General features: G+C 27.5%; 2 protein-coding genes across 4 annotated transcripts; one reads left to right on the forward strand and one right to left on the reverse strand.

The window, feature by feature from the left end:
* Positions 1-3,421: 3,421 nt before the first annotated feature.
* LOC145193303 (PRELI domain containing protein 3A-like) lies at positions 3,422-9,887 on the reverse strand. The gene is made up of 5 exons (XM_090073176.1): positions 9,782-9,887; positions 9,668-9,706; positions 5,786-6,112; positions 5,542-5,644; positions 3,422-3,843 (listed from the first exon to the last, which is right to left on the reverse strand). The coding sequence occupies exons 2-5, from the start codon at positions 9,697-9,699 to the stop codon at positions 3,469-3,471; spliced, it is 837 nt and encodes a 278-aa protein (XP_089929302.1). The 5' UTR covers positions 9,700-9,706; positions 9,782-9,887; the 3' UTR covers positions 3,422-3,468.
* Positions 9,888-10,272: 385 nt separating this feature from the next.
* On the forward strand, positions 10,273-23,704 carry LOC149878408 (ubiquitin-like protein NEDD8). Of its 3 annotated transcripts, none has more exons than XM_090073299.1 (5): positions 10,273-10,417; positions 11,166-11,195; positions 11,279-11,337; positions 22,976-22,999; positions 23,564-23,704. In XM_090073299.1, exons 1-5 carry the CDS (start codon positions 10,382-10,384, stop codon positions 23,646-23,648), a joined length of 234 nt encoding a protein of 77 aa, XP_089929425.1. In that variant the 5' UTR covers positions 10,273-10,381; the 3' UTR covers positions 23,649-23,704. The 3 variants fall into 3 exon arrangements, 2 of the variants coding, with proteins under 2 accessions (XP_089929425.1, XP_089929424.1); XM_090073298.1 differs by having other exon boundaries at positions 10,389-10,519; XR_016447691.1 differs by lacking the exons at positions 10,273-10,417; positions 11,166-11,195; positions 11,279-11,337 and adding exons at positions 11,344-14,658; positions 14,749-14,877; positions 16,148-16,374.
* Positions 23,705-23,976: the final 272 nt, after the last annotated feature.

A 23,976-nucleotide genomic window follows, 5' to 3' on the forward strand; every position in this document is an offset into this window, starting at 1 on the left:
TACAAAATGACCAAAACGCGCAAAATATAAGCAATCAAATGATTCAAAAAACTAAAAAATTGATAATAAAAACTGACTTGCATGTTAAAATAAAGGATATTTCACTATTAATATTCCGAAAAGTAACAGAGGAATTAAAAACATCCAATTTTCAATGCTCCCAAACACATGCAAATGAAAGCATCGTCTTCCCAAAAATCTAGTATATTTCAAAATGTCAAGATTTGTCATCATAACTTGAAATTGATTTTGATTTAAAAAATTCATTAGCGGCTAAATGGATTTTTCGGACAAACTATTCTTAAATTACTATATAAGTTTTTTCAGATTTTTGTAAATTTTTCGAAAAAAGCATTCCGAAATTATACATTATATTCGCGAATATAAAATTTTTTTTGGTCATTTTTTAAAAAAAAAGGTTTTCCTTGGCTTTTCTAATCATAACGAAAAAATTTACATCAGTTTACAAACTGTTGCAAATCTCAGTTTCTTGGAGTTTCGACACATTTTTTATGCATTCTAACAACTGTGCGCCATGGTAATAGGAAGCCACTGAAGGTTTCGGTGACTATCATGCCAGATCAATTATATATATTAACAAGATATCTAACTCGCGCTTCCACAGTGAAGCAAATTTTTTGCCAGCCCATGTTTTTTTTGCCAGCCTAAAATTACACAATGATAAATCAAAGCAAAAATGTATTATTGTCAGTTTAAATAACACGGCTACCGGCATTAAAAACTTGCTTCACTTTTTCTTACGGAATTTTTGTGAAGTTAGACATCTAGTTAATATATATATAATTGTGCCTGATAGAAGAACAAAGTTATCAGATGTGAAAGTTTTTTTCCTTAGTGACTGTCTTAGCAAGCAGCCGAACCGTAAAATCTCAAGGATTGAAAACTGCTCCTTTTTTTTTTTAATTTTATTCTGATTTATTTATAATATAAAATTATTTACATTTACACTCGTGATATATATATATATATATATATATATATATATATATATATATATATATATATATATATATATATATATATATATATATATATATATATATATGAGTAAAGAAAAAAATAATACGTAATATTTACAACTTTCCGTATTTACAAAAGATTTCTGTGGTATGGGAAAAATAGAGTGATCCGGCATAAAGAAAAGGTGATAATGTGATAAGTGATAGGATTGAAACTGCTCCTTTTACTTTGGAGAGATTATGTATTTAAACTAGTACAAAATAGAAGAGTTGTGCCGAAGCTGCTCCACCAACAGAATATAATAAAAAAAGAGGTCTGTGGAGAGCACGCACTAATAAACTAACCATTAACATAATGACAACAATTAATTTATACCTTATTTAACAAAACTCATTTACAATAATTAAATAACAAATGCCACTTCCGATATGCTCCTTTACAATAACTAAATTATTACTGTCACATTTAACAAGAACAATTAGCCTATTGGTTAAAGGAAAAGAACCTTCTTAACGGCTTCGCAAAAGTTTTTTACTTTAGAACAATAGGGGAAACCTTTGTTAACTTAAGAAGTTAATTTATTTGTTTTCTATTATGATATTTCAGATCTCCTATCATAGCTGTGTATTTCCATTTATAATGCAACAGAATGGAGATCCTTTTGTATAATGGAAATATTTTCGATTTTGTCTAAATTGGTCATTTTCTAGTGGCTTGTCATGACATTAAAATGGTGCTTAACTTGATTAAATATCTGTAACTCAACTGCATTGTTTGTATAGACCTAAAAATGGTTAATTTTTTCCTTGATCAGCAGAAAACTTTTACGAAATTTCAATATTATTTCTGCAATGGGACAGCCGAGCAAGAAATTGTCACTGGATGCAAAAAAATGGCCCATTCGCAACAATTTCGCAGTAGGCATCCCAAATATTGCGAGGAAAACCATTGTTAGGACAAAAAAAATAATAAATTGTTGATGGTGGACGTCTGGCTTCTAAACGATATATGGCTTAGAACCTCTTGTGGTACCTTTTATACCGTACATTGGAGATGGATTCCTTCTTATGCAGGATAATGCTAGACCACATACAGCACATATTATTACTGAATACTTAAATAATGTTAATACTGAAGTTTTGGAGTGGCTAGCTTGCAGTCCAGACTTGTAATAGTGAGGTATTTCGTACCTGGCTATTTTTAAGGGTAGAGAATCCAATCCCGAATACTGGTATTTTTAATGTTACAAAATTCGTTTATTCACCTCAAAGTTGTAGTAGCAAAATTCTTACTAATTGTAGAGTGAGCTTCATATTAGAAAAGCTACTCAAATATATAAATAATAGACTTGACAATTTTATAGTATGTAAAGTCAAAAGCGCATTGATCTTGATGCAAATGTTATTAGTTTTTCATTAAGAACTATAATTACTCCAATACCTGGTTTGCACGCGTTGAGTTAGATTGTTACGAGTTTCTTAACATCATAGAAATCAAGGCATTGATCTGTGCACAACATTTCTTTTATTTTACTGAAAGATTCACTTGTTGTTTATCTCTTTATCGGATTTTTGAAATGTTATTTATGATAAGTTTGGGAAGATTTTAAGTACAGTTACCCAAGTTTAAAAAAATGCACACCTCTTGTCTCCAGATATTATCGTTTTTTCAATAGCTAGCTTTAATTTTTGCTTCATCAGGTTATTTTACGTTCGATTTCTCCGCATATTCCTGTGGTATGGGAAAAATAGAGTGATCCGGCATAAAGAAAAGGCATATAGAATTACCAGTATGAACTTCGCATTCGTCTCAGAGTTTATTTGTAAAACATGTAACTTAGTATCCCAGTGAGCACGAAGGTCGAAATATCGTTTGGACCTTTTAATTTGGAAATTATTTTTGTATTTTTTAACGATACTTCATCTGATAAGACAAGTGAAACACAAAATACAATATAAATGAAAAACCGCTTTAGCTTATAGGAATGATATTTTGACTAAAAAAGTACCTTGTTGTTTGACTCACGGTACACTTTATTTTATTAAGTACATTGCTTTCACAGTTTTGAAATCAATAAATAAATATAGTAACATTAGAAAGACAAAGTTTTCTCGTTATTTTTTCGATTCTCCTTCTTTCAAAATTTCCAGGTACCAAGATTAACGTAATACAATAGTCTTCTTTCAAAATTTTCAGGTTTAGGTTGACGTAATACAATAGTCGACGAACTTCGAAGAGCTCAAATTTCTGGGTGACTTAATGTGTATCAGTATAGCTTTTTTTATAAATGTAACAGCCGATGATGATGATGATGATGATGATGATGATGATGATGATGATGATGATGACAATAACGACGATAGTACGGCAGTTTTAGTTGCTTTATTAAATTAAAGGCAAACAGCCGAAACAGTATAAATAAATTTAAAAAAGAAACAGATTACAACGACGCAATCAGTATATTAAAAGTAAAATGAACTTGTTATATCAATTGTTACTATTTGACTTTGCAGTAATTCCAGCTTGTTGAACAGCAGTTACTAAACTACCATGTTGTTTATTATCACGAATAAGAACTGTCTTCTGAATTTCACGTAAATCCGCATTTAAGTTATTTAACAGATGCTTCAAATCTAATTGGATTTTAGATGAGAAATGCTTTATTTCAGTATTTATAATAGATGAAGCCTTATCAAGATCATCAGTTAATTCTTTTATACGTTCTGAAACTTTTAACTCTTCATCAATAAAACTTGCGGCTTTATCAATATCCAAAGATAATTCTTCAATTTCGTTCGCCAGACTTCGGAAGATATTTTCAATTTTTATTTTTTGTAAAACTTGTTCCAATGCAGTTCTTCCCTTCAAAAATTGAAATCATATTTTTTAAAATATTGCAACAACAATAAAACTTTTACATTAGACCTGAATAAGTATTACTATACACCTATGCACACACGTACGCAATCACGCACACAAACTATAGCAATTTAAAAATATAAAATTAAATCATATGATTATATTTATCTATAATGCGTACATGTATGTATTCATATGATGTAATTTTATATGTAATACATATAACATTAAATATTTACATTAAATATTTACATAAATGTTTTTTACCATAATATTTTTGCATTAAGAAATGGTTAATAACGTTTCTTCCGGTTAATAATGTTTACTCCGGTTTCAAACTTTCAGTAGGTCAAGTGAGCAGTGATTCTTTTCGTTTGATCTTAGAGAATAATTTAAAAGGAAGCTAAAGTCTAACTATGAGTTAAACGAAAATTGATTGATATTTCGACAGAAGTGGGCACTACTAATAAGTTCCGATATTTGATATTCCGACAGTATTAAACTAAGAAAAAAGTGTAAATCATATGTCAATCCAAGTCAGCCATTGAATCCTTTTTTAACCTCTAATACGAGAAAAAAAATGATTACAACTCACTGCAGACAAAGAATTAAAAACAAAAGGTTGTTTGCATAAAAAACTTTCCAGATTTGAAGTAAAAATATTTGTTCTCAGGACTTTCAAAAACCAAATGAATTTGTAATTTTGCGTGTCAGATAAGTTTAATTTAAAAAATGGTTTGTAAATTAGATAAAATTGACTAATTATATCTAATTTACATACCATTCATTAAATTAAAACTTCTAGATGTTTCAAAAGTACCTGCAAGCACAGGGGAGGCTCAGACATTGGCTGTTTCAAAAATGCTGCAAGATTGGAATCTTATAAATTGAGTGAGTGCACAGCTAAATATGTTTAAGTACAATACTGGTATATCACATGAAGCAGCTGTAAATGCATTAAAGCTTATAGGAAGTTTTGCTAATGAGCGGCTTCAAGATTTACTTAGGGGTGATTATATAGTTTCGTTAATTACTAATAACCATTCTTGTGGAGTTAAGAGGGTTGAAATTCAAAAAACCATCATGCAAGATCCATGGCTAAAGCTATTTATAGTTTCGAAATATTGATAATTAACAAAAAGTTTAAGAAAAAGAATTCTACAACATCTGCATTTTCATTATTTGAGTATATACTAAGGTGTGGCACAGTACCACTTCCTGTAAGCTGCCCAATTAATGATCAATTCTGATAAAGCTTTAAGCTGAATATGAATTTTCAACCTCTAAAAATTCATTAAATATATTATAATTTTTTCTGTATTGTCAAAAAAGAATGTCTATAGTCTGATTATTTTTAACTTGTTTAAAATTTTTACATAACTAACATTAAGAGAATTGTGGGATTTTCCTACAATTACATACTTTTTAGTAGGTTTTCTTTGTAATTTGAAAACAGATTAAAATTTTGCTTATTATTTTGTTCACCTTAAAATCATATATCTTATACAATCAAAAATAAATACTGTACAACTAACATAGATATATATGAATATCCTTTGAATATATTTAATTACTAGCTAGATATGAAAATAAGTCTATTTAGAGATAACTAAAGTATATAAACTACTTATTTAAAAAATATTTTTCTTCCTTTTGATCAAAAGAACTTTCTGCTTAAAAGTTCTTTAAAAAAATACTCACTTTGATAGAAGTTGCCTCAAAGTTTTTCACAATCATTCCTTCAAAATAATTAGCAAACTGAAGACCATTGATTTGAATTTTTGCTCCTTGAGTTAAGTGAGTCCTGAGACAAAAAAAAAAAAAAAAAAATTTATAAGTTCAACTTAAAAAACCACAATTTAAAAAAAAAAATTTTCCCTAGAGGTTTTCTATAAAAATCTAATTCTAAATTTTAACAAAAATCTTTATATAGCTTTAGTCCTACTCATTTGGATTTTCTTTATTAGGCTGATAAACCAACTTTTCTTCAACAGCTAGAATTCCCCAAAATGTGTAATTGATCATTTTTAAAGTCATTTTTTCTTTTTTCATATCAACTTCTGAAGACTCTATTGCATAACACATTTCAGGCATTCCTAATAATGAAGTTATAACTTTTGGAAAAATCCATTGTGTTCCAAATATTCTTGTTGTGACCAATTTACCATCTTCAGAAACTTTTCTATCCAAAACATCAATTGCCAATACATTTGGGTTCAACTCATTAGGATACTTTCGCCATGCAGCTTCAGTAACTTGCTTCCATGGATGGCTGTATAAAAGAAAAGGGAGATAAAAAAAAGGATATCTAAAATTATCAAAGACTATAAACAAGAAGTAAAAATAATATAAAACTCCATTTTTTAACATTTATTATAACAATTTTCAATAATAGATCTTTAAGAAAGTGTTAAAAATTATTTTCTGGGTGTTTTAGAAAAATTTGGAATGTTTAAAAAATTTTTAGGGGTTCTTCAATGTCCCCGAACTTTCGAAAAATTCTTCTAATTTATAGCAATATAATGCCCGCATTGCCTTGTTATGGTAAAGTCAGTTATGATTACTTTTACAATAATAATACTAACTTTTATATGTCATGTGACTAAAAACCACAACTTTACAGATATTTAATATTTTTTAACTTTTAGAATAATTAATCATAGATTTGGGATGAGAGCTGTATCAGGAATTAAACTTGGTAAGTGTTTGTTTAAACTATATTTTTATATTTGCATTTGAAAAGTTGAGAGCTGTCAATCTCTACATTAAACCAATCATCTTGATGCTTTTTGTATTAAAGAATTAGTTACTTTATTTTCTATAACATTTGCCTTTCTTTACAATCATTTAAAATCCTTTCTTCACAATCATTTAAAACCCTAGTCCTGGGAGATGCTTCAATTTTCAAGTTTTTTTTATACTTTTCTACAATGCTTTGAATTGTAGTCTTTTTGTAATTTCTCAAAGCTTTTAGTTATCAAAACAAATTATACATTCCACTTAATGCTGTAACAAATGATACAATTTGAAAATCTATTAAATATTTCAAAGTTATTTAGAGTCTGGTGAATGCATGCTGACTACATGATTAATTTTGAATGATACTGTATAAGGGGGTATTCCTAGCAAATTATTTGTCTATTCTATCCCTTGGTAGTTTTCTTCCTTTGATAAACTCATCAATTTTGCCATCAAAACAATTTATCGTTGGAGATCCTCTCATATCTTAATTTGAATTTCTAGTCTCACTTGCTGCTACTTACATCACTATTTTCCAAATGCTTTAGGTATTTGATGTAAAAAAGAAAATTACTTTTCACCCTGAAACTAACATGCTTTATTCATATTTACCATGTTATAACACTGTGTAAAAAAAGTTTTGTCCTTGAGTTGAAATGTCACAAGTGATACAATGAAAACATTAGAAATGAGTAGTTTTTCTAGATTTACACTTATATTGTAGATTACTTTCACAAACCAGCCCCAAAATATAGACCCCCATCATATTTTCAGTATAAGACCCTTGGTAATGGAGTTCAAAGTTCAACATATCCTGGTGGAAGTGCTCCCCTTGCTCCTCCGAGTATGCTCCCATGCTCAGCTTTCACAAGGCCTAGTTTTAACAAGAGTGGAGGAAACAGTACTTTAATGGGGTCCAACAATGGCTCCCATTTGATGTTATTGTTCCGTAACTAACTCTGTCTACAGTGGCCAGTCCCACTTGAAATAGTGTGCCTCTGCACCCCTGCTGTCACAAAGGCAAATACAACAAGGATATTTTTTAAAGCTGACTTGGAGACCCATCAGCAAAGCCACCATTTTAAAGTCTCCAATAACCTCCCAAGACATTTAACAAGATCTTAACACTCTTGTATTCTTCATAGAGCTGGACAGAGTGAGTGAGGGGGAGAGATAGATACTTATTCCTGTTACGAAGTAGCACTACTTTGAGGCTTCTGCATGAGCTGTCTATAAAGAACTGCCACTCTTTGGGAGTAATTCCAAGTGCCTCAAACAGACCAGTCACATTTTGGCAAAAGCAAAGCTCATCTTGACAAGTGAAAAAGCTTGAAAAATCCTGGTGACGCCTTTTCTGACCTGATATGTGGACATTTTTATCTAGCAAATTCTGTTGCTTGAGTCTCTACATTAAAAGCTCTTTGTGATACCAAGATCTCTGATCAACTCATTGATATGTTCTTGATCGGGAGTATGGATTCCTCTGATGATTGGGAGTATGATTTCTCTGAGGTTTAAAGGGTTCTTAAAAGTTCTAGAATAATCTGGAAAATTCTTAGTTCATCTAGACAATTCTAATAGATCAGGAATATTCTAGAAGAATACTGATTATTCAATACAAATTATTCTTTTTAAGGAACAACATTTATTTTCTATTTTTTTTTTGCAAAATGAGGTAGAAAAACACACTATCAACCCAAGGATAAAACAAAAATAAAATTTTTTTACATAGTATAATCAATAATAGGAGAATGTTTTCTTTGTTGGCAACTGACTTTGTTTCATTTGTGAAATCAAATTTATAAAGAAAAAAACTAGATAAAGAAACATTTTCCTATAAGGTAAATATGCTTCTTTGAGTTTTTCAATTGCTACCTAATTCATTAATGACGTTTCACTGTATACTTGTTCCATAACTCTCTTTTTACTTTTTAAAGTAATTTAGCCTTTCACTAATCAATAGAGTCCATTCAATATTATCATTTGTATCCTTTCACAAAATAGCAGTGTCCTTTCATAATATTGTTTGCAGTGTCTTTTCATCAATTAGTAGTTTCTTACCACTTTTTAAACTGTTTTATAACTATTTATATTAACCTGTTTCATATCTAAAATAAAACTATAGCATAATCAATCTTGCTTTATTAAAATCTGTAAACTCATCAATACTTTTCAGACACATAAAAAAAAGTCAAAACACAAAATCTTTTATTGCTCCCAGCAAAAATTAAAATATTTAGGTACATGTGAATTCGTTAAAAATTTTCACATTAAATAACTTTAAAACTGACAGACCATTATACCCTCAAAAAGTGACATTTTTATGGGCTAAAACTTAACACCAATTGTTTTGTCATCTATTTATACCAATGAAATTAAGGGAATGCTTGTAAAAAAAATTTCACCCAAAAAAAGGGACACCCTGATTTATATATTCATATTTATATATATATTAGGGTGGTTTGAAGAAATCAAAGTCAAAAATAATCATGAGCACTTCTATTTTTATTCCTGCTGTTCTACAAAAAGTTTTACAACAAACAGTGAAGTCTTAGTACTGCCCTAAAGGGTTTAATGTTAAAATATGATGTATGTTAAAGCTCAGTATAATCTTCAACAAAAATTTATCATCAGGTGCAAGATTTATTTTTCATTAAAAATTTCATTACTAGTATTCTTGTAAAATTTTTAATTTATGTACGAAATTATGTGAATAATTTCAACTTTGAAAATAAAATGATATAGAAATATTATTTGTACTTGCTACCAAATACTAGTAAACAAAATAACAAATTTTTATTTTACATGATTATTTGCATGAATTATTACAATACATAAATTTTTATATTCACAGGTTTTCAAAAATTTGAACTTTTTTCCTTTTTCATTAGATATACTTTAAAGCATTGGTGTAAAACACCTATTTTGTTTTAAAAAGGAGCCTAAAACTACAGAGCTTATAATGGTTGTGAATAATGATAAAACTTAAAACCAACTGTTCTGTGGAACTGTACTTGAGTGAATATTAGGTGTCTTTATGAACGGTAATTTATAACATATTTATCAGGATAATTCGATTGCTACCTACCTAAACACATATTCCGTAGACCAGAGCTTCATTTCGTTACTATTGAATAATAAAAGTACGATAAATTATTTTAAATATTAAGAAAAATATTTATACGGGACATATTAAAGATACCTTATATGGTTAACAAGGATGTTAAGATCTTGTTTGAATATGGTAAATAAAAATTCGGACGTTATATACACAAACCCATTTAGACTGATTACCGTAAAACCCGGGTTAAATTTGGACAAAATGATCATTTTGAAGTTTTACAATATTATTTTGAAACTTTAAATTCATAATTTCAATTCAGAAACATTTGAATAAAAGGAAACAACTGAAAATATCTTATCAACATTTCTGTATATTTTTATTATTACTTTTAATTATAAAAGTGTTTTACTCTAGTTAAACTCTTTCTTAACTTTATATTTAGAGTACTTTCAAAACTTCGATCTGTTATTTGGGAACCTGTTGCAAGCGTGTGCTCTTATAGCTTTAGTTAACATTATTTACTTCATTTAAGCATTTCATTTTTAAATCTAGGCAAAAAACAGATTTTTCTTAAAATGTCTGTACTATTTCCTTTCTCAGAAATTTTACTGTTGTGCTCGGGTTTTCAGATAAGAAAGTTCAAGAAACCAGGATTAGGTAAAACAAAACTGATGTTCGGGAAGGACAATTTGAGCCGGTCTATTTCTAGCGTACAAAGTATCATTCTTTTAAGCTCGGATGTTTCAATATATCTTTTCACATCACAATTCTCCTGTAATGAAGTTAACTATCACATTATTTTTAATTTCAGATAACTAAATAAGATAAAATAAGTATACGATGTTGATTAAAGTAAAAACATTAACTGGAAAAGAGGTAGCTAGATAAGTATTTATTCCCAACAGCTTTCAAGTTTATTTAAAACTCTTTTTTTTTTTGGACCTGTGAAGTATTTACCAGCATCCACAGCTAAATTAAAGGCTAGAGCAAGAATGTCAGCATATATGGGCTAAAGTTGTGTTAAAAAAGACTTCTAAATTGCTTTTTATTTGATTTCCAAAACAAGTTCAAAAATGCATTTATGTATGTATGCATGTATGTATGCATGTATCGATACATACACACACACACACATACATACATACATACATACATACATACATACATACATACATACATACATACATATATACATACATACATACATACATACATACATACATACATACATACATACATACATACATACATACATACATACATACATACATACATACATACATACATACATACATACATACAAACATACGTACATACATGTATGTATGTTTACTTATCTCATATATATATATATATATATATATATATATATATATATATATATATATATATATATATATATATATATATATATATATATATATATATGATGAAAGTAAACTTCCATTAATAAGTAAAAAGCTTGTAAGCATAATCTCTTTTATAGAATGAATCTGATGATAAATATTATTTTCTATATTAGATAGAAATTGATATTGAGCCTAATGATAAGGTATGTCTAACTTTAATTTATCTAAAGCATCAAAAATAATTTTTAGATAGGGTTTAAATGTCTCAAATTTTTTGTGAATTCAGGTTGAAAGGATAAAAGAGCGCGTTGAAGAAAAAGAAGGAATTCCTCCAGCACAGCAAAGGTTTTTAAATAAATTGAATGATGATTTATAAGTAATGTTTGATACATTTAATCTAATAATATTTTGTTTACTTATACCATAAAGCATAATTATAGGTAAATATAGTTAAGTCCTCTGGACATTTAAAAAATAGATTCAGTTCAAAAGTAGGTAATTTTTAAAGTTATGAAAATTTAAGATTAAATACAGTGGTCAACCAAAATTTGAAAACCTTAAAGAGCTACTTTTTTTTTGAAAAAACTTCCATCTAAGAGTTTTAAAATGTCTTGGTTTTTAGATATAAATATTTCTTTCTATGGCTTTTAATTCTATTTATCTTTTAATTACTTCATCTAAAAGAAGATGAAATTAATTTTAAAAACTCTACATCAATACACACCTTTTCCCTTTTCCCTTTTTATTTTTATTTTTATTTATAATCAAGAAAACTTGTAAGATATAAACTATTATAACTGTATTTCTAAAACAATAAATATTTTGGGAAATAGTTAACTCATAAAAGTATGCAATAGCTTACTAAAACCATATATAAAAGCTATTGTACTATAATCATTTACCAAATTTCCTACATTAAGGATTCAGCCAGATAAACCTTTTTAAAAATTTTTTTTGATCAAATTACCTTAATCATACAAAAGCAGGAAAATATTCAACATATGAAAACAAGTAATAGCTTGTTAGAATAGTATTTCAAAGAAAATATTTAAATATTGTTATATTTTTATTATGAACTTAGACTATAACATCATTTCCTGTCAATTAAAATTGTGTGCTTCATTGTGTGAGCTTTATATATTGATTAATTTATAATTTGCTTTTTACTTACTTTTTAATTTTTGGCTTTATTTTTGATAAAAGCCAAATAACATAAAATAGACTTTTTATTGCAGTTTTCTCAACAATATTTAAAAAATGCTCATGTTTAAAGATACGGAGCATAAGCGCAAATTGTAACAATAACAATAGAGGATGAAGCATTTCTTAATTCTAACAAACACATAACAATAGAGGATGAAGCATTTCTTAATTCTAACAAACACATAACAATAGAGGATGAAGCATTTCTTAATTCTAACAAACACATAAGGAAAGATGGGGACATTTAACCATTTGTTACTTTCAGCCACCTCTAATAAATATTATGATGTTTTAAGTTACTCCCTAAAACTCTTGTGCTCAAGAAAATGGATCTATACTAGTTTCTGTGTTAGGTTACTCATAGATGAAACAATTACAAAAGCTTTATGCTGTAACTTTATTTATCATGATAAGTATTATAAGTGCTTGAAAGTGTCCCATAATAAAAATCCCAATCTTCCACTTAGCTATTAATTGGACTGAGCCTTTATTTTTTAAAATTCATGCAACTTAAAATCCTTTGTAAACCATAATTTTGTTTTAGACTTTTAGTTTTGGTAAAATCACTTTTTCTCTGATTACCATGTAGTTTTCCATGAAGTTATCATATTTAGAAGTTCTCTATCTAATCTGTTGTTATTTCTTCACAAAGAGTTAATGCAAAATTAAATGATTTAAAGTTGCAATATTCAAAGCTTAAATGATAATACTCAAAAAAGAAAATTTTTTTTTTTTAGTTAAATTGTCAACTTGAAATATAAAAATTATTTTCTTTATTGTTTCTTTAAAACTGTATTTTAAAGAAACAATAAAGAAAATAATTAAAAAAAAAAACCTAGGTAAAATAAATTAAAATAAGTTCTCCAAATTGTGGAAATAAATTTCTAGTCATGCAAATTCTTATGGCTATGGAATATTTTATTATTGAAACCAGTAAAAGTAGGTCAGAGATTTCCACTCTTAACAAACTTCTTTTTTTTTTTTTTAATTTTGCCTGTTTTAATACTGTCTAGGTTAAATAACAAGTACGTTTTTTTTTCTTTTTTTTCTTTTTGTAATTTTACTTTTTGTTTTTTACATTGTAGTAGTAATGTTGGTATGCAGAGAAAAAAAAAAAAAATTCAAATATTAACATTAAATCCAAAATCATATTCTATTTGACATGCTGTTTGGAGTCTCAAGCACTATTCTAAAATCATAAACATTAAAAAAGACTCTAGGGTGTTTGTTTCAACATGCAAAAAGCTATGTCAAGATTAAATAAATCTAGTGTATCTTATTGCAATTATAAAACTCAGAAATTTTACATCCAGGGTTTTTACATATCAAACCATCCCAAAAAAACTTAGAAATGTCACTCAAAAAAGTAGAATAAAAACAATATATAGTCAGTATATAATATTCTTTGTGTTTCATATAACTATTTTCAGCTATTAAACTTATTTTGGATTTCTTCAATCGCTTTTTTTGTGAAATTCATTTTTTTTTGTTTGTCTGTCAGAATAGTCTTTTTGGATATTCATACAATGCTGAGGGAAAATTAACATAGTATAAAATTAGTTATAAAAGGTATTATTTAAGATAAAACATATATTGTATATATTCATTATAGGTGCCAACAGTTAGATGTACTTTAAAGATGCAGAACTTAATAATTAAATTTAAAAAAAAAATTATTTCACATGGTATTTTATTAAAAAATAATAATAATGATAATAATAATTTACAACAAAAACCAAATAAATTTCATCTTTTTGTTGTTATTGTAGAACTGAATATTATTGATATTTTCCATAGCAAACAATCAATTTTGAATATACTGTGAGTTTATGTTAAGCAATTAAGCATTTTAAACTGGCACTTCTTGTTTGTCTTTATATGTGCTTGTAAGTCTATTTGTTGTTTATTTGATATCATCAGTTGATGATTTATCATGACTTGCTCCAAAAAAATCCCCATTTTTGTATTAATTCCAAAATTAACTTTGTGGTGGAAAAGGTTTTTGAAATTTTTGTGTTTGTCAATGGCCCCCATCTGAGAAGTACAATATTGCTGATATTTAGATAGAATTTCTTTAATGTAGTCAGTGATTGTTGTATAGTTTAAGTAAAATATATGTTTTTTTTTTGTTTTTTTTTGGCCTTTCTTGTAGGAGTTAGTGTCATGTTTGCTGACACAAATAGAAGTGGAATTTTGGCATCAAAGTTTTCACACACATGTTCATCAGCATTCAGACTTGATTCTATCTGATGTCTCAGTTGAAAAATTCCACAAGCTTCAAATGCATTAATGGCATTAGCTCTGGAAAATGCACCTGCATTCTTTAAGTGCTTCAATAATCCAAGAAATGCTTGTTTATCCTTTTTGCTGTAATAGCTCTTGTCATAGTACGTGCACAGGCACTTTTTACAGCCTTAAATACACCCATGTCATGTGGCTGCAGAATGCTGCTTGTATGAGCTGGTAAGCATAACAACTCTATGATGTTTTGTATGACAAGCTTTACAATCTGTGATATGTACAAACTGTAACTACCAAAAATCAACTATTTAGTACCATTGAGGCTACTAGTTCCAGTAACAAATATCTTTGTGAACCACTTAAATTGCTCCCTCTCTATTTACCCAGAATCAGAACTAGTACAGAAGACTACTTCAGGACTACCAGAACACCATGTGTTATGTAAGTGTTTACCTTTAAACCACATACATTATTAAATACTCACCAATTGCTGAGCAGCAAATCTGTGTAATGTTTATGCATTTTATCAAGGTTTCCACCATTTTGTGTACAGAACATCATCTGACTGCTGATATTTTTCTGAAAGCTTGTTTGCTGGGAGTGGCTGAGACACTTATCAGCTCATTTCACCCATAAAGCCAATTGATGTTTGATTTGCCATGTTAAAATGAATGCTCACTACACTTTAATCCTTTACAATACACTGAACAGTTTTTCAATCCATACTGAATCCCACTCACAGGTTTAATGAGTTTGTGCACTATCATCTATTTTGAGTTTTAGCTAGCTGTCTGTCTACCAACTGGATCAGTCCTGTTACCCTTAAAATGATTAAGCAGTTAGTTCTGTTGACCTTTTAAATGAAAACAGCCATCTAAATGCTCGTCTCATTTTCTTTTACGTCAATAACCGCACACTTCATGCTCTCTGCTATATACCCATGCTTCCTAGCATCCTCTGGTCACTTGTATGTGTGAGGTATCTTTCTTAATCAAACCTGGACAAAAATACACACTTGAATCAGTGTGACAGTAAACTAGAGTTTAATTTAAGCCAGCAAAATTGTAGCAGCCTAAACAAACTTAACTAACTGCATTAAGCATAAGATAAAAATTTTTAAGTTTGACATATTGTGGGGTAACATTGTCAAAGTTGGCCTATTCTTCAAAAATACCAATATTATGTAAACATGCAGACAGAGTTATAAAATTAGGGTGGAAATGGTACTAAAGGTTTTAAAGTGACAGATACTGAAAGAACACTTGTAGCTTATCATACTTGAAACAGAAGTTTTGTTAAAGTTTAAATTGAGCAAATTAGCAACACAATTCCAAATCCAATTACCGAAAACATTTCAGGAAATAACACAATAATTCAGCAAAATAGCTCTCATAGTAAAAATAGCAGACTCTACTTCAATCCTAAATATATTTTAAATAAGTAACAAGTTTTATGTGCTCTGTGAGTTTCTTAAAAAATGTCAAAGTTTACCTTAAATGAAAAAATTTATATGGAACAATATATTATTTTTTGTTGGTTTGTCTTAATACTTTTTAGTTTTTTGGTTTTTCTGTTTAATCTTGTCTTTTTTTGGCCCTACTTTCATTTTGTTTGGTTTGGATAGCTTCTTTCACAAGAGTGTTTTTTAAAAAATTTAATGGCAGTTTCCTTTTCACTTGTAATAGCTGTTTTCCAAATTTGATTTCTTCAGGTAAAGATTGAACAAATTCTGGAGTGACTAATATATGTGTATTTTGGATTTGGGACTTCAAGGATAATAGAACAAGTTAATCATTAGATGCTTGTATTTGTGGATCTATGCTATAAGCAGAAGTTGAGAATTCTGCAACTTCTCTCAAAGTGTTGAAGACAGATTAGATTTTATGATATCAGAAGCTAGGGGTTGATCTTTGACAATAGAAGGGTCCTGACTATCAGGTATCTAACAGTAATAAATTTTTGTCGTATAAAATTTGGGTTTAAATGTATTTATACCTGCATACAAAAATTTACTTGAAATTTTAAGATGCTTTAACCCAAGCTCAACTAGAAAGTTTTGCAATTTCAAACATAGAAACAGTATTACCAAGATTGTTGACTAGGCAAGAGTTGACTTTATTTTTATATTGATACTAAATGGCCCATAGTCCAATGTGTATGGTTTTAGTTGGTGTGATGTGTGAGAAGGTATGATAAGCAAATGTGTTTCATTTTCTTTTGTTTTATCATTGAAATCAATTAGTAAATGAGATTACGATTAGCTAAAATGAGAAGAGTAGGATTCTCTTTTGAAGGATGAGAGAAAGTGGTTAAACCAGTACATGTTTCTTCAGTCATCCAACCAGTTTTGTGTTTCACCAGAACAATCTGGAGATCCATTTTTCTAAAAAGCTTTTTCTTAAAATTTACCCTTGGGAAGTTAAAAAATGAAGGAATTAATGTACCACGAGCATTTAGTGCATTACACATGGTTACTAGTGTTCAGACCTTGTAACTGCTAAAATCTAGCATTCTCCTTTTTGGCTATGGCATATTCTTTAGATTCTTGTCTCCACCTACTATTTCTAGCATTTTATTAAAATATCTACTTTTAACATAATGCTAATTGCTTCCTCATTTTAATTATGTAAAAGTTTAAAAAAATAAAATAACTTCAAATTAGCTGTTAAAGAAAAAATTTTATGTTACAAGTTACCAGATTTTTACCAGAATATTTTACATGTATAAGTATACATATTTTTAATATATTTAGTATTTAATGCTAGATATTCCCATGTAAAGCTCAAGCATTGAAGTAAATCTCTCATCTTCGTTATTTTTAATTGGCTTGAATATTTTCAAACTTTTTTATCCTAAGCTTTTTATAAGAAAAACTACTTTTTAATTTCTTACATTTTAGGCTTAATATAAGTATGGCATTTATTTAGTGATCATACTTAAACAAAATCCAATACTAAACCTCGTTTAAAAAACTTCTTTGAATATAAAAATATTGCTATTTTTAGTTTTATTCCTGCCAACTAATTAACTATTTTAAATCCCTCATCTTGTTTCATTGAATTAAATATCTGTCTTTCTGTCTCTTCCATATTACATTTGTTAATTGGTGTGTAAAACTTACAATCAGAAAAACAATTATAATATTAGCAAATGAATAAGCTATTTAAAAAAAATTTTTCAAAAGCTTTTAAAACCAAAAAACATCAGTTTTTTCTTTTAATTACTGATAGCATTAGAAAGATTTATAGTTAAATATATAGTATTGTAGAAATTATGTTATTATTTCCAGTAAAAGTGCTCAATACAGTGTAGTATAAGTAGAGCAAATTTATTATTATTATTATTATTATTATTATTATTATTATTATTATTATTATTATTATTATTAATATTATTATTGTTATTATTATTATTATTATTATTATTATTATTATTATTATTATTATTATTATTATTATTATTATTATTATTTTATTATTATACAAACTAAATAATTAGCTAGGCTTACATAACATTACTTAAAGTTTCACGCAATAGCAATCATTAGATGTTATAAACTGTAAAAGTTTTATGTTGTTTTTTTTATGGTCTATAACATCTGATGATTGCTATTGCATGAAACTTTAAGAATGTTAAGTAAACCTAGCTAATTATTTAGTTTGTATAATTATATGTACCTTTTTAATTGGTAAAAAATTTATTGTGAAAATAACTCATTAAAAGTGCTCCAGTCTTTATAGAATATAATTTAGCTTCTTGAATGTTGATTATTTCAGTACAGATCTTCCTTACTGAGGTTTTGATGCTATAACAATGGGCCTATCACTCTTAATCGTTAACTGGACCATGGAGCTCACTTTATTTTCTGATAAACTGATTTTGATGTAAAAAAATGGACCATGGCATGTCTAACCTGTCTTTTTTTTTCTATTTCTGATGCTGCTTGATAATTGTAAAGTTTTTGATTGAAACAGTTTGATTGAAGCTCAATAAATAAAACACTAATTTTCAAAAGGAATAATTAAATAGGTGGTGATTTTTAGGGGAATATTACGTCATTTTATGTTAAATAGAGTTGTTAAAGACCTATGTTTTGTTTAATGTCTTTATTAAAAAGAAATTAATCTCCTAACTTGTAATAAAAAGAGAGAAGCTATGAGTAATGGGAAAAAGTATGATAGAGAAAGAGCTTAAAAGTAAGTAACTTTAAAAAATTCTCTGATTAGTTAAGTAGTCAAAAGCTAAATGATTAAAAAGCTCTTAAGCATTCTTAAATGATGAAGTTTTCTAATAAAATGCTACTAAGTTGTGTTCTAATATGTTCTGAGCTTTTTTCCTAAAAGGTGTGGAAGAAAGCTGCAACTTCTGCTCAAAATTTTTAGTCCACCCTTTTATGATTTTGAATTATTTTTTTTTAAGATGAATGCTGAATAAACACTTAATATAATTTTTTATTAAATTGTTTATCACTTTCATTAAATTCATGACAATTGAAGGTATAACTGGTCATGTTATATAACACAGAGGAAAAAAGATATTAATTACCTTAAAAAAGTAATGTTCTTGTTTTTTGACATAAACCAGGTAAATTATATGAAAACATTAAATAGAAACTCTTCAAGAGAGCTGAGAAGAATCCTCTAAAAACAAATAAGAAACTAACAATTTTAAACAAAAAAGTACTGAATACTTTGCATGACTGGAAAACAAGATAATATACTTATTTGAGAGAACACTTAAAAACTGCGCAAGAACTGACAGTACAAGCTAATGAAGTCAATATAAGTATTTGATATATTGCAACTATCAAAAGACAATTGCAAGTATATGAATTAAATGACTGAGTTGCTATGAAAAACCAACTGTAATGCTCACAAAATAAAAAGGTTGGGTTGGGCTGAAAATCATAAAAATGGCACAAAGTCCTTTGCACTGACAACTCATAGATTCCAATGTTTGTATCAAAGCAATGTTGTTTTTTTTTTGTTTTTTTTTTGTTGATGCAAATGAGAATGAACATTTGAGTATTGTATTGCTCCAATGGTCAAAAATGGGTTTGGACTATCCATGATATATGGTTGTTTTATGAATAACAAACTTTAATGACCACCATTGCACAGGTTATACTTGAAATGAGTAAATAGATAAGCATCACATTTCTCTTTTCAAAATTTCTAAGTATTCTTAAATTTAGGAATGATGTCACATATCTTCTTCAACTCCTTGTAATTTCTCTTGCCCAGAAATATTTTGTCAGTCTGTGGTTAGGTACAACTGGTGCATAATAAAGCTAGACTTGTATTATGCACCAGGTGTACCTGATATCAGACCAGAAGATAATTTTGTGATTTTGCTTTAGTTTGTTTATAATTGGAACTGGACATTTCTTGACACACTTGTTTATTATTTTAAGCATAACTTAAAGTTCAGAAACAGAAAAAATCATAATAGAAAGTCAACAAATACTTTTTTTTCAAAGTGTTAGTTGACTTTCTTTTATGACTATTGTTCAGGAAAAATTAAGAATTCATGCTGTTTGTAATTGCAAAATCAGTTATGGTTCAAGAAACTGAGTTAATAGAACTCAGTAATTTAAAAATAAATGGTGTAAATAAAAGCAGTCTAAATAGAGTGAAAATAAATCTCTTTCATGCTTTATATGTAATAGCTGCTTCAGTCGCTGGATTTAAACTAGTGTTATTATCGGCTTTGACTAAATCAACTAAAAGTTGACTAGTCAAAGATCGAAATTAGTCGATCTTGAAAAATCTAATATTCAATTTAATCGACTATGGGTTTCCTACTAATCGACTAAAAGTCAATTTAGTCGGTTAATCATCCTAACATCCTTATTTCTATTTTTTCACTTGGTTTATTTTTTCAACCTTCAATAGTGTTACGATGTTGATCAATTAGTAAAGAGATATTTTTTTAAGTGGTCTATCTTGTAAAGATAAATTACTTAAAAAGATTCAGCCATGTGTAAGAATATCATTCATAGCAGTTTTTTTAAGTCAACCAAAATATCTGACCATTGAAACCAATTTGCTATATCACATAAACTTATCTCTTAGCTTACTGTATGTACCACCACTTTACTAATATGTTTCCTTTTTCTTATTATAGTAACCAGTTGATGCTTTTTTTTATACAAAATGTTAAGTAATGTGTTATGGTAATCAAATAAGAATGGAAAAAGGTTTTATAAATCTGCCATCCCAAAAAAAATTTAGCTGCCCCATCTGTCCCCACCTATTTATGCCACTGTTTTTAATATTTTGTTAATTTTTTGTTTTAATTGTTGAGAAAAATGATATAAAGTGTCCATCTGGGTTTTTTTTCTCTTTACTTTGTGGTAGTAATTTCTGTTTTATTTTGTTTGTTTATTCTATTTGAATTCCTCTAATAGATTAGGTAAATTACAATTGAACAGAGAAACTGCTCTTGATATAACAACAGCATGTGCTATTAAAATAGTATTACATACCACCTAGTTTTTTTGTTTACTCTCTTAAAGTTCTATTTTTTTCTTAGCATCTAAAAAATAAATTGCCAAGTAACAAATAAATGAAACAAATGTCTTGAAAAATTGACAGAAAGAATGCCATTTTTATGTGAAGCATCAAGGGAAAAGGATAGTTTTTGTATAGCACTTAAATCAAGTACAGCATTTAAATCACTTAAATCATAGTTTTTTAATAGTGCAGCATTTAAAAGTTGTACAATCAATCAACAGTAAATCAATTATTCATAGGTATATATAAACTTATGAAATTAAGTTTGGAATTCTTTTTCTTAAGAAAATTCATTTTTTTTGTTGTATATCTATCATTTTGACCTGTATTAAATATTTATATATTATACAAGTATGTAATTATTCACTGTGGAGGTATATATATTTATATATACTTCTGCAGTGAATAAATACATACTTGTACAATGTATATGTAAGTCCAATTTAATTAAGTTTATTAAAAAAAAGAGCTGCTTATTTGTTTAAAACAAAAGTTGTTTTTTTTTTAACAAATTTATATGCCTAATTTTTAAATTTATTTAGATTAGTTTGATAATTAAAAAAAAAAAAAATTCAAATGACGCATATAATAATTTCAAAGGTTAAGCAAAATTATTGAAGATATTTGATATAAATATTGTAAATTTTATAATCGGATTTCTATAATTGGTATGTCAAAATATATAAATTATTATAAATTTGATTTCTTTCAAAAGACTGATAGAGAGGTTTGTATTTTATTTGTTATTATTTGTCATTCATCTATAAACTAAACTCTAATATTAAATATATAATTGTGCCATTAGTGTAATATAATGTCTATAACAAATTTTTCAGAGTTTTTACAAAGAGTTTTTATATTTGAGGCCAAACCAAAGATAAAATAATTTTGCTCTTAGTTAATATTAGTTTTGAATATTAAAATTCCTCAAGTAAAAACTCTGAAGCTTGCAATTTTGTTTCATTCTTCAATCATTTTGTAGTTAAGACATCAAGTTTATGCACTGAAAGATGTCAGTGTTGCACTTTAATTTTAGATTAGTTAAGTTTTTTTTTGGAATGTTGTACATAAAACCATCCATGCATGGTAAAAACATGCATAATTGTTGAGCAACAAAAATAAAAAGTTTTAACATAATGATAGTTCTAGTTTCAGTAACTCAATAGAGCTTTATAAGTAGAGCTTTATTTAAAAGTATGTTCAAAATCTTAATCTAAAATAGAACTGTCTAAAAATTGTTTTAGCGCTTTTTAATTATGGGTTTTAATTAAGTCCATAAAACATCCACAGGTTTTTAAACAAAAAACAAATATTCTTGTTGCAAATAATAGAATGCACAAGTTTTAATTTATATAATTTGCAGTACCAAAAGTAAAACAATTTTTTTAGATTTTGGACAGAATTTGTCATATTGACATTAATATTTCCTTTACTTAAGACATTTCAAGTATGATGCAATAAATTCAATCACAGTATATAGAAATGCAGAAAGTTTAAACTAATTTTAACATTAAGTCTTCAAAATAAAAATGCACTTTTTGTGTACTTTTTTGTCCAAATTGAATGAAAGATGTTAATCATAACTTGTTTTCAAAAATTTGCTTTACTTGTTTTTCATTTATTATTTTATATTAAAAAGGTTTTAGGAAAGTAAAAATATTTGATAGTGTTAATTATTAACTGGCTTATGAATCAAAATTTATTAGTTATAGAAGCTAGATTGTCGTTGATCTTTTTCTCTTCTCTCTCACTTCATTTTATTTTAAAGCATATTGTAACACAAGTTTAATTATTTTATTACCTTATTTGTTTAATGCAAGTAAAAGTTCTGACAAATTCCATGTTTCAAGGGAGTAAACCTATAAATACAGGATGTAGGCAAGATTCACATACTTGAACTTTTTTTTATGATACAATTGCTGCCCTACAGCACTATGTAGTTGTGTGTTACTCTTTACACTCTTTTTACATAATTATATCATAGGTAAAATATAAATTCCTTATAAATATTTCTTTTTCCTTAGGCTAATATTCAGTGGAAAGCAGATGTGAGTATTTATATTTGTTTTTTGTTTTTTCATTAGTTTTTGTATCATACAGCTTTATCAATATTGGCAAGTGAGGCTGTTAGACCCAGAACAGAAATGCTAATATATGCTTTTTATTTTAATTTCATTCCTAATAGTCCAGTTGTTGAGTATACAGTGAACCAAAAAATCAATAAAACAAACAATTTTTTAATGAAATGAAATAAATTTTCTATTTTTCTAATGGATGAAAAATTTGAATCTAAGTATAGATTTTTGAATCTTACAACATGCTGATAATAGCTTAGTGTCAGTCCTCTATGATGTTGTAATCTGGTAGTAAACAAATTATTACTATGTTGACAAGCCTGTATAAAAACTTAACACTGTAATGTTTTTTAAACAAAACTTTGTGTTAGTGATAAATTAGTATTTTACTTCAAGTCACTTCAACTTTTTATTTCCAAGCCAAGAAAATAAGATGAGCTATTTTTATGATTAATGATTTTAATAATAAAGTATTGCATAAAACCTTTACTTAAGCATCTATGCTGGTTTTTAGTTATATTTAGATTTTTTTTTCAGGAATGATGACAAAACAGCACAAGATTATAAAGTATCAGGTGGCTCAGTACTTCATTTGGTGCTGGCATTAAGGGGTGGATCATAATTGTATTTTACTTATTTTTTGTACATATTTGAAATAAAGTTACAAATCAGTTTCAATGGTTTATTATTATAGTTTTATTGTTACCTTACTACTTACTACTACTATTTACTAGTTTAAATATGTATATAATAAAATTCACAAGTAAAAAGTAGTTTATTACTTTTGGGTAATCTATTTAATATATAAACAAAATATTTTTGACTTTTACTCATCCACTTGCAACAGTTTTGTACTTTTTCTCTGAATGGCACCAAGCTTATCTTGAAAATTAAAGCAAAAAAAAAAAAAGTTTTAATTGCAAAGTTGTATACTTAAACTTACGTCTTGT

Source organism: Hydra viridissima, unplaced genomic scaffold (genome assembly GCF_058129835.1).
Source record: "Hydra viridissima isolate aposymbiotic clone 2 unplaced genomic scaffold, HvirCarnegie_v1 scaffold_15, whole genome shotgun sequence".
NCBI classification, from domain to species: Eukaryota; Metazoa; Cnidaria; class Hydrozoa; order Anthoathecata; family Hydridae; genus Hydra; species Hydra viridissima.